The sequence below is a fragment of the Hippopotamus amphibius genome, chromosome 11 (genome assembly GCF_030028045.1).
Source record: "Hippopotamus amphibius kiboko isolate mHipAmp2 chromosome 11, mHipAmp2.hap2, whole genome shotgun sequence".
NCBI classification, from domain to species: domain Eukaryota; kingdom Metazoa; phylum Chordata; class Mammalia; order Artiodactyla; family Hippopotamidae; genus Hippopotamus; species Hippopotamus amphibius.
In genome coordinates this window covers 70,305,913-70,317,953 of record NC_080196.1, presented here as the reverse complement: position 1 = coordinate 70,317,953, position 12,041 = coordinate 70,305,913, and the positions used below count along the sequence as shown (strand labels likewise).

The 12,041-nt window shown below is 41.2% G+C and overlaps 1 protein-coding gene across 2 annotated transcripts in view; it reads right to left on the bottom strand.

Annotated features, from left to right (window-relative positions):
* The window catches only part of CDH2 (cadherin 2), a 221,866-nt gene that overhangs the window by 35,404 nt on the left and 174,421 nt on the right, over positions 1-12,041 (bottom strand). For both annotated transcript variants that reach the window (XM_057699943.1, XM_057699944.1), the window contains 4 exons: positions 5,601-5,738; positions 4,801-4,986; positions 2,369-2,622; positions 819-961 (listed from right to left, as the gene is read on the bottom strand). In XM_057699943.1, the coding sequence (XP_057555926.1) occupies positions 819-961; positions 2,369-2,622; positions 4,801-4,986; positions 5,601-5,738 (721 nt within the window). The remainder of the gene's footprint in view (positions 1-818; positions 962-2,368; positions 2,623-4,800; positions 4,987-5,600; positions 5,739-12,041) is intronic.

Sequence of the window (12,041 nt, the reverse complement as noted above, 5' to 3'; positions counted from 1 at the left end):
CCCCGTACACTATGAGTTACATACTGCTATCATTATCCCTCTTTAACAGAAAAAGGAAATGGACAGATTTAAAACCTAGTTGCCAGTCCTGCAGTTAGAAAATGGTAGAACTGGAGTCTGGACTCCGGGGGTCAGGTGGAACTTCAAAGCTTCCCGCTTAAGCCATGTCATACTGAGAGCTAAAACAAGTCCGACTCCAGTTTAACCTAAGTCATTTTCATCTTACCTGCCTAAAAAAAGTGCTATCTATTAATCTCAGCCATTTAGAACCCAGCAGAGACCCAAAAAGAAAAAGAAAAAGAAAAAGATGCTAAACTCTGTTTATCAAAACCAGCATACTAAAACTCAATTACTCAATTATTTCAATTTGTGCATGAAATTAAGAGTTTCCTACCCTATGGCAGAAAAGGTAGAAGATTAGAAAGAGGAAAAACGCTAGAGACAAACTGATGGGAGAAAACACATTGACTAGAAGAAATATAAAAAGACCACCTCGAGAAACACAGCATCTGGGGCACTGAGGCATCAAGGTGCAGCAAGGCAGAAAAACCACAAAGGCTTGTGATCATAATACTAGGGGACCATGGGGGATATAAGGACATTGGGACCATTCATTACAGAAGACAGGGAATGTATCACAGAAAAGCCCAGCGGAAATGGAAAACAGAAATTGGGGCCTTAGAAGAATGAAGGTCAGTTTTCTAGACAATTGGGTTTCGTAGAAAACTTCATTTCCTGATGATGCATTTGTGATAAGGCTCTACGCTCGCTCTTTAACAACATCCGGGATGATACAGTGACTATATTTAATTACATACCATTGTCAGAAGCAAGGAAAGTAGCATTATATATGTTGTTTTTCACATTTGGAGATTCTCTGTCCAAAACAGCAATTGTGGTTATCTGCCCATTCACAGGATCTATTTTTAGCCAGTTGGCAGGATCAGATAATTTTGTGTATCTACAAAATGAAAGCACAATATGTTTTAATTTTTTTGACAGGAAACTTTAAAAATAAAGCTTTTTTTTCAGGTTTAGTCCCAGATGCAGCCAGTGCATTAACTTGCACTTTTGGCAGATGATGGTTGGACATAAACCTGTAACATGCGAAAGAATTTCTGTGGCAGTGGTTTGGGGAGGCACTTGAAGGTTGTGTGCTGCGTGGGCAGGCATGTAGTAAACACTGCATTGGGGTTCGAGGGGAAAGACAAGCCCCCCAGTCTCCCTGCTGTGGGCTGGGGTTAAGGTGGATCTGACAGATCTCATTTTAAGCTCTTATCTAGTTCATAGGCTAGCAGTGGTGCAGAGAAGAAAGCTCATATATACCTTCTAAGTGAGCAGTAGCCCTAATGTACAGGGCTGACAAGAAATTATAATAGAAGTTAAAGTTTCTATCCCAGAACACTCCAAAAACATTTACCACCTTATCATGGTGGAAATGGGGTCACAGTGGGAAGACCACCCCCCCCACATAATCCCATTCCTCCTAGGATCTCCCACCTGGGCCAACCCTCAGAACTATACCCTTCAAGGGAAGTCCCATGGTCTGAGCAGAATGATCTGTATCAGCTTAACCTCCTTTTTTAATTTGGGGTGGGGGTGAGCCTTTCAGGCTTGGATAACCAATATACAAATTGGAAAACAAATCCTATGTTTTGAGTGGTAAAAAGTTGCAGGAGTTCTATACACCTATTCACTAGCTACTTCTCTATCTTGATTCCAACGTATGGAGACATGAAGAAGATATGCAGTTATCTGTTAGCAACACTTCTGAAAGAAGTTAAATAAAATATGAGCTAATTTTAAAAATTACCATCACCAGCGATGGACAACAGTCATGTTGTGTATGCTCTGCCAACCATCTACTCCCTCATCAGGAGGGATAAGTTAGATTTTTCTGAGGCTGGAAATCTTTACAGATATAAGTCTTATAACCACTGTATAGGTGAGTGAGGAAAATAATCAGCACTTCTATCTTGGTGTTGGCATGAGTTTTCTTCCTGGTGTGTGGAGAAGAGATAAATGTTATAAGCTTCCGAGATTCCCCTATTTACTCAGGGGAGAAGCTTTTTGTGATGGTTCGCATAAAACACAGGCTAAATTATTACTAAAGATGTTAAAACAGGAGAGAGGACAGAAAAAAAGAGGCTGAACACTTTTGTTTCTACGCGAGTAGATCCATTCTTATATTTCCTATCTAATATACTCATTGATCTACTGAAGAAACTTCATCAAAGAATTAAAAATAATCTTGTGATACGGAGTTTGGGTGCTAATGAAAATTTCTCACTCAAATGGTGAATACATTTTATGCACAGCATAGACCATAATGTAAATTGCTAAAAACACCATAAACGGCATTACATACCTAATATTTTGCTGCATATATCGGTCTGGGTCCTGAGCGGTGAACGTTGTTAACATGGTACCAGCATGAAGGCCCTCTTCTTGGCGAATGATCTTAGGATTTGGGGCAAAATAAGGGTTTTCATTCACATCAATAACTGTGACAGACACAGTTGCAGTTGACTGAGGTGGGTGCTGAATACCCTTGGCTAATGGCACTTGATTTTCTGCAGCGACAGTAAGGACATACATCCTATTTGTTTCAAAGTCGATTGGCTAGAAAAACAATAAGAAAAAAAATTTAAAGGAGAAAACATTTTTGCAGAAGATGAGAATGTTTGCATTCTGCAGTGCATCCTTCTAGCAACTCCATTTCTAAAACATTAATTTTTCATTCTATACATTATAGGTTCCTTTCAAATTCCTGGAAAACATGCATTAGTATGGCCAATGATTGAAATATTTATCACAATTTAACCTACTTATATAAGATATTTAAATATCTTGGGCATTTCAGAGATTTATGTTCACAAAATAATGCTTATTTCCATTGCATTACTATTACTTATTTAGTTACATCTAAGAACTTAGTTACTCTTAAGAATAGCATTGTTAACCAAAAATAAGAAATACTAAGTAATCTGGGATCAAGGGAGAACATGATGGTCTAGACTGTACTCTTAAGCATTGGTATAAAGACCATTCCTCATCCAGGAAAGCTTTTACCAGTCTGCGAAGTGGACAAAACAAAAACTAGAAAATGTGATTTTTTTTTCATAAAGCGAAACATTTTATTTAAAAGTATCATTCATAATTTGAAGTATACATTTTAGAGTACACACACATATACACTTTAAATAAAGGACTTTTTATTTTTCCTTAGTAAAAGCTAAAACTCTGGCTGTTTTCCAAAATAATTTTGGGAATTTTACTGGTCTGTACAAATCCCAAATCTAAGAACGCCACTCTAGATAAAGGCAATGCACAAATAACCCTTAATGAAAATATTAACTTCCAAATTTCCACTGAATCCCATTGTCAACAGAAACGTTACCAGGAGTCAAGTGACGGGACTGGACTTTCCCTCTTAATCTCCCTGATCATCCTCTAGCCGAGATGCAGATAAGCATTACTGTACATAATTGTATGAAAAAAAGAACTTGGAGAGCTCTCGTGTCATCCTGCAGAGGCTAAGAAAGACCAAGGGAAGAAGCTACAGGAAAGCCACAAGATTAGCATAGACCACACCAGTTTCTTCACCCAGACCACCTCCTCGACTCTTCAGTTTTTTACCTCTCACTTTAAAATCCCCAGTTCAGCTTCCCTTTCTGAATTATTTTCAACAAGACAGCAAAGAAGCCAGAAAATAAGACAGAATTCTTTTGAGAGAGTGCATTAGCTCCATGAAGTGCCCCTGACAACATTTATTTATGCGAAGACCTTTAATGGGTATTAAGCTTATTTATCCCACAGAACAACTTAAGACTTAGGTACCAGTTATCTCCTCACCGTCTGTGTGAGAACCTGAGGCTTAAAAAACCTGCCATGTTGACACCACTACAAAGAGCAGAGCTGGGATTAGAACACAGAGGGTGGTGTCCTTGCTCTCTATGCTGTGTTCAGAGAATTTCCAACTTCCACCTCACGGGGGAAATTACCATTCTACCCACACACACATATAATTGTTGGCAACGGACTCCTCCATACACCTTTCTCTATAAAACCAACATTCAGGTTCCCTTACCCATCAAGAGTGTTGGGATGGGAAGCAAAGGAGCAAATCTCTTCCCTGGGTGGCTAAAAAGAGATGTTCACTTCAAAGAGCTCTTCCATTAGCCCTGTCTATTTGTTACACTTGAAGTTAACATCCTTTTACTTCCAGCACTCAGCTTTGTTTTATTATTTTTTTTGACAATTAAGGGCCAGAAGAACCAATTTCTTAAAGTCTTGAAAACAGCATTTAAAAACAGCAATGTAAATGCAAAACCTTTTAAGAGCGTAGGCCCTCTCCTTGCCTACGCTCACCTCATTTCACGCCTGTGATATTTTCTGCTTTGTTCCCTGAGCCAATGCTCTGATAGCAACCTGTAGACATAAGAATAGTAGGTGTTGGGGCATCCTCCCCAATAGCTGTCAGTTGGCCATCAAAACTCCACGATGTGACGTATCACTAACACATCCACTGCACGGACAGTTAACACTGTTGAGGACTGTCCTGTCTTCCCTGTTAAAACTCCCCGATGATTAAAAACCAATCATATTCCAGCGATAAAGTGAGATGTTGGCCTCGCCATCAACAGAAGTGAAAAATAACAAACATGACTCCTCCAAATACATTCGCTGGGATTTAGAGATGCTTGAAAGAAAAAGTCCTAAGCGTCAATAACAAACCAGGGGGCCAGGGGCACACGTGGGTCGCGGCAGAGTGGCCGTCAGAGAGACCGCCGCACTTACTTTTACGACGGTGACTAAGCCATCGTTGCTGTTGGGGTCGGTCTGAATGGCAAAGCGGCCGGCGGGGTCCCCGCCGCTGATTCTGTAGACAGCGTTCCAGGCTGGTGTGTGGGGCTGGTCCTTATCCGTCACGGTTAGATTGGCGACTATGACATCTACCCTGTTTTCAGGGACTTCGCCATAGAACTAGAAGAGAAGACAGAGCTCAGTCACCACTGAAGGACAGCGTGTCTTGAGGACCACACCGCCCTGATTTTACCGCCCCATTAAATCTTTACTATCCACACTGAACGAGGAGGTTGCTAATGCAGGTAATTACAGCATTTGTGTTTGACTTTAAAAATACTGTGACTTTTCTCAGTCCTCAAGCTTTTTTTCCAAATTATGTTACAGTTTCATTAGCGTACTTCCGTGAGTATCTGGGTGATTTAACGGGGGGGGGGGCGGGCAGAGGAAGGGCCTTGTCCGAAGGAAATCGTTTTACTCAAGAGATCATAATTATATGCTGATGAGGTAGCATCGATCAGTCACGTGGTTCGTGTTATACCAGCAGAACATCTTTTTAGGGCATTTCCTCCAGGAGGCATGTTTGAACCACTTTATCAGCGGACTTGGACAGGAAGAAGAGACAAATTACTTCGGTGCCTTATTTAAAACCCTGGTGTAAGTGACAGTAGGCATTCTACAATGCGGTGAGCGAAGCACGTTCCAGCGCTGTTTAACGCGTTTATCGTTCGCGACAAAACTTCTCCGGGATGGACCACAGGCCTAGAGCTCTGTGAGTGACAGTCTGTACTTACTGTCATGGCGGTAAACTCCGGAGGATTGTCATTGACATCTGTCACCGTGATGACAGCCGTGGCTGTGTTTGAAAGGCCATATGTGGGATTGCCTTCCATGTCTGTAGCTTGAATTATTAACGTATACTGTTGCACTTTCTAGAAAGACATAAAGATAACAACTTAAATGAAATGAATTCCTCAAGAAGACCTAGCAGTTGTACTGTAAATGGCCCTTGATTACACACAGAAAGCACGGCATCATTCACGCTGAGGAACAGGACTCAAAATTTCCCAAATGGAGTTTCCTTTAACTTGTGAAGCACAGGTCTGATCCTTGTCTAGAGAGATTTAACTGCATGTTTTCACCTCTCCTCGTGGAAAGGGACGTGTGGCAGATGTGTGAAATTCACTGCTAGGCTGAAACTTCCATCTGGTTTCAACCTTTCTTCAGAACTTCACAGCACTGTCATCAAGCATTCAAGTCATGTGGTTTGTATTTACTTTCTCATATGTTAATTTCTACCCGGTTTAGGATACTAAAAACAATAAAGACACTTGAGGGAGAGAAGAAAGCATATATAATTCATAAAGTATATATGCTTTCCTTTTATATATCCTTACAGATGTTCTTTCTATTATAACAAGATTGATACAGTGTTTTCTCCTAATTTACATTAGTGTATACTATTTATAACTATAGAGGAGAGAGACATTGTTAAATGAAGTCAAAACCAAAATAAAGAGTTTATGTTTATATCTTTCATTTTGGAACACAGTAGGTATTTAATAGCTGCCTACTCAACGGACTGCTATTTGGGCATAACACTCATTGAGTCCACAGACCTGTAATGGATACGGATACATTTTCATTTAGATGGTTAATATCAAATAGATGTCACTACTTTCAAATTTCAGATTGAACTTTTTAAAGGGGAGCCAAATTCAGCTGTAATGTATCTGAGAGAAAAATCTTGAGGGTGTCTGAGACATCTACAGCACTCGCTGACGAAGTTTTGCATTAGGAAAACCTAAACAAAACAAATACCTAAAATCACTTGAATCTCTGTGGAAATTGGCACAGATAAAACATATAGATCATTAAAATAAATGTTAAAACATCATGAACAACTACACTTACTTCTTCATACAAAAATAAATACTCACTGCAAAGAGTAGTTTTCTCTAATCCTAAATATAGCCAACATTATGAATGGCCACTCTTGAGGGATTTCTGGAGCTTAGAGAGAACAGACACAAATTGTAGCTCTTGCTTTAGTTGTTAGTGGGAAAGGCAAAGCAAAGAAAGGGGTAGGAGGGAAAGTCAAACCTCACACATTCAGTTTTTAGTCTCTGTCCACCAAGATGCCAATCTTTAGCAGTTATTTATTTCCCTTTTTTTTTTGTCTTTAAAAAAAGTGCCTTTTCTTTTTGTCTTAAAAAAAACCCACTTTTTTGAATGGAAAAAAAAGAAACAAAGGAATAGTGTTGGTTGAGCCATTTTAATTTTTCTTAACCCATAACCCCTCACCATAATGCTTACATAGGCTAAAATATTTCTCAATGATTTCCATTCCCAATAAAGAATGTCATTTCAACTTAATGCTCTCACTGTTAGTGAGAGAATTTTGTAGGGTGTGCAGTTCAACCTCCCAGCTGAAAATCAAGAAAAATAAGAATTTGTTATGACTGTGAAATGCCATTTTTGTTGGCTGCTATTTGCAGAAACAGATGAACATTCTCACAAAAGAAAAAAAATGCAATTTTTTTCAGAAGATAAAAAACGTAGTATTATCTGGAGATGCAGTTCTTTGATAATGTATACTTCACAAAAATCTTTAGAATTATGTAAGCATAATATGCACAATTTTCCACTGAGCTGAAATATTGGGATCAATAGCTAATACTTGAAATTTCCTATTGCTTCAAGCTAGTCTTGAGATCTCTAAGTTACAAAAGAACATTGTTATTTCTAAAATACAATGTCTCTTTAAGTAAAGAAAAATACCAAATTGGTAAACACTATAATCTCCAATTTTAAGAACTTTCTGAGGCCTGATTGGTAAAGCGCTTTTACATTTAGAAAGGAAGACATGATAGCCTATGTTTTAGAAAACCAAACTATTTAGAGCTTCTTGCCTAATTCAGTCACTGGGCATTTGGTTCTGAATGACTGACATTCAGATTTCATAAGAATTTGACTTCCCACCCTCAGAGTTCTGTATCTGATCAAAGGAACGTTGCTGAAAAACACTTCCTTGCTTTCTGTTCTAGAAAGGATAAAGTCTCAACCCCTCTGCCTGCTATCAATCCTTCCATCTCCGTGACTCCCCTTTCCCACCAAAGCTCTCACCTTCCATTCACTGACCCCATACCCTGAGCTGTTAGTATTTGTCTTCAAATGCCCACCACACCCCTATACCACCACATTTGGCATTTTCTTCTGCCTAAGTCAGTGGTTCTTAACTGGAGCAACTTTGCCTCCCATCTTCCCCAGGGGACATCTGTCAATATCCTGAGCCATTTCTGACTGTCACAGCTGGGCGGTGCTACTGACATCTAATGGGTATAGACCACAGATGCTACTAAACACCCTGTACAGGACAGGCCCCCACAACACAGACTCAACCTGTCCGAAACGTCAACAGGGCCGAGGTTGAGAAACCCTGGACCAGAATACCCTTCCCCCTTTATCTGAGCCTGGCAAACACGAAGCTTAAAGTCACCTCAGAGGTGACTTCTGAAAGTCCTTGAGGAAGAGCTGTTTGCCTACTCAGGACACACCTCTGTCACTGTTTCTAGCTTCTGAGGCTGTTATCAGTCCATCTGTCTCTGCAGGGTCATGGCTTTGCAGACGTTTACATCCCTGGTATATAGCATAATGCCTGACACAGCGTAAGCAAGGGACAAATGCTTTTGAATTTGTGGCTGGCTGGATGAATGTATAAGAAGCCTTGGGCCTCGCATTGCATTAGAAAAATCATTTCAGGTTTGGGAGAAACAATCTTCTTATTTACATGGCTAGCTATCATTTATTCATGAAAATATACACTGGGAACATAAACTAGCTCACTGTTTCCCAAACTGCTAAACTGATTCCTATACCACCTTCCCAATTCTGCTATACCCTCGTACTTCTACACCATGAATCACTTGCTATTTATCTTGACAAGAAGTCCCTTTTAAAAAACAATTTATTGTAAAAGTACTATAAATGGAAAACTAGCATTGCTTGCCATAAGTATAACTGTAAAAATAAACACAATACCATGCTTGTGCTCTGGCAGACTCTACTTGATGCAGTAGCATCTAAAAGACTTGGGGGGGGGGTGGTACTTCCCTGGTGGCACAATGGCTAAGAACCCGCCTGCCAATGCAGGGGACACGAGTTTGAGCCCTGGTCGGGGAAGATCCCACATGCTGTGGAGCAACTAAGCCTGTGCGCCACAACTACTGAGCCTACACTCTAGAGCCCGTGAGCCACAACTATTGAGCCCAAGTGCTACAACTACTGAAGCCCACGTGCCTAGAGCCCATGCTCCACAACAAGAGAAGCCACTGCAATGAGAAGCCTGTGCACCACAATGAAGAGCAGCCCCCACTCATCTCAACTAGAGGAAGCCTGCGCGCAGTAATGAAGACACAAAGCAGCCAATAAACAAACAAACAAACAAACAAATATCCTCTGAACTTAAATCGGGATAAAAATATATATATATAAAAAAAAGAAAAAAGAAAAAAAAAAAGACTGGGGTGGGGCGGGTCTTGTTTTTCCTAGAGGCTTCCCTGTGCGTATCAATTAAAAGCATCACACTGTGCAGCACACTTCTGAAACCAGAGCACTGAGCTAGAGGCTCTAAGTGACTGAAGAGGTAAGAGCATTCAGCCAGCCATGTGGCACACACTTAATGCATGTCTACTAGATGCCGGGCAGTGCAGTGTTTACCTGCATAAAATAATGAACAAAACTAGAGATGGCCTTGCTGCCATTAAGTGGAGAGACAAATACGAATGGGCCACAGGGCCAAACGTGCGACGAAGCCATAGTGAGAGTACGACGAAGTGATGGGAGGGACCTTTAACACGGTGCCTTCAATCCATCCTCCAAGCCTGGAGGAAGAAATGAATGCAAGACAAGGAACTTGATGGCTAAATCCATCAGTGGATGGACGGCAGGACACAGTAAAGGGAGGTATAGACCGTGATCTTGGGAAACTGGGGAGGTGGTGCTGGTCACATGAAGTAAGAAATTCCTCAGGAAGCACAGATTTAGGGAGATGACAGGTTTGCTTTTGGATGCCTTGAGTTCGAGGATGGACAAGTAGGTAATAATGTCAATTGAACTTAGGAGGGAAGTGCAGGTCCGTGACCCTGTTTGAATTCTTCAATGCAAAGCCCCAGCTCCCCCGTCTGTGAAGTGGGGCTGACAGTACTATAAGTAAGTTTGTAAGTCTGCAGGCTAAAATTTTGTTTTGAATGGTTACTATATACCAGCATTATTCTAAGGGCCTTGCTAATAAAAAAAAAAAAACACTCATTGTAAATGAGCACTAACTATGTGCCACACTATATATTGTGTCTCATTTAGTCCTCAGAAAAAACTTACAAGGCAGGTGGACTGTTTTTATCCCCACTTTACAGAGGAGGAAACCAAGGCTTCGCGAGGCAGGGAAGCTTGCCCAGTGACACTGAGCCGTAAGCAGCCAAGAAAAGACTTGAATCCAGGTCTCTCTGAGTCCAGAGTCTGTACCACTAAGTGTTGCACTATGTGGGTGCCCTCCAAGCAAGTGGGAATGTATGCACGGCCCGGGTGCATCCTGAGTGGGGGAAGGAGGCGGAAAGCCAGAGTCCAAGGACACCAGGGAGGGGGTAGGAGTGAAGGGTGAGTACGGGCTGCCTTTCTGAGGAGTCTGGTGCTCACACGAAGAAGAAAATCTAATAACTTGAACTTTTCTTCTAGGTTCCTGGTCAAGGTGAAAAGAAGAGAAACACATGGACCTCACAGAATATCGGGAGCTAGAAGGCAGATATGATGTCCGTGCAACACAGTCTCTGTGTATCTGTGAACAGAGACCACTGTGGGTGCCCCGGGGAAGGGCTGAGGACCAGCTCTTAGAGAGCAAGGATTAGTCTGCTCTATAGAGAGATGGGAAAGGAATCTTCAGGCAAAGGAAACAACAGACAGAGAAGAACAGAGTTCAGATCTGTCCAAGGACTGACATGTGGTTCTATGGGCGGAGGGCATCACTGGCTCCTTAGCAAGAGATAAGGAATTCTAGGAGCTTGGACCAGCAGCCTAGAGGGTCTGAAGCGCCATGTTAAAGAGTTCTGACCTCGTGCTGTGGGTCGTGGAGAGCCCTTCGACCAGAGGGGACACTCGGCTTGTCACGGATTATGAAGGAACCAGTGGGGTTTGTAGGAAGGAGCCTGCAGAGGAGGGAAGACCAAGACCACAGAAAAGAGGAGAGCATTTCTTCAGGAGAGAACATGCAAGTGAGGGCACACGTGAATGTATTGTTTGGCTTGGAAAACAGGAAGCATAATTCTTTCTTTGCCATGAGAAAAATCATGATGAGGAGTCAGTGATGGTGATCACACACTGGGGTTGAGAATGGAGCTATGACCACAGTGGGGGAAATAAGAGCTAATATGTCCTGGACACTGTCCCGAACGCTTTATGCCTTGCGTTACGTCGTCCCTACAACCATCCCATGAAGTAGATATTATATCAATCACCCCCATTTACAGATGGGGGAGCTGAGGTTGCAGGTTACTACACGAAAGGTCAAAGAGCCCACCCATCGGCAAAGCCAGAATTATTCAAACCTAGTGAAGCAGAGGGTGACTCATCAGTAGTCCTGACCGAAAAGGGCAGGAGATGGACATGTAAAAGCTGGAGAAAAGAAGAAAATGCCAGGAATGGGTACCACTAAGTCAGGCAACAGGAAGTCGGGTGAATAAACAACAAGGTCCTACTGAACTATATTTAATATCCTGTAAACATTCCATATTTACCATAATGGAAAAGAATATGAAAAAGAATATATATATGTATACATATATAAATTGAATCACTTTGCTGTACAGCAGAAATTAACATAATATTGTAAATCAACTATACTTCTATAAAGTAAATTTTTAAAAATGTATTTAGAAAACCAAAAAGAAAGAAATCAGGTGGAGATTAAAAAACTGAAGACTGGCAAGTGTGGTGGGTACAGCTTTAGGTCTGGAGAACCCCAAGAACTGGAATTTTTTTGAATCTGGAGATGAAAGGAAAATCAAAAGCTGAATCTCAGTAAGCATTTCAATGATTAGGATTTCAATCACTTAAAGGTATCATCCATCCTGGGAGGATGACAACGGAAATGACTTTGGACAGAAAGAAAACTGTGAATTCTAATAGAAATAAAAGCATCTCCAGCCTGCGTGAGGCCTGGAGAAGTCAGAATAATTTATCCC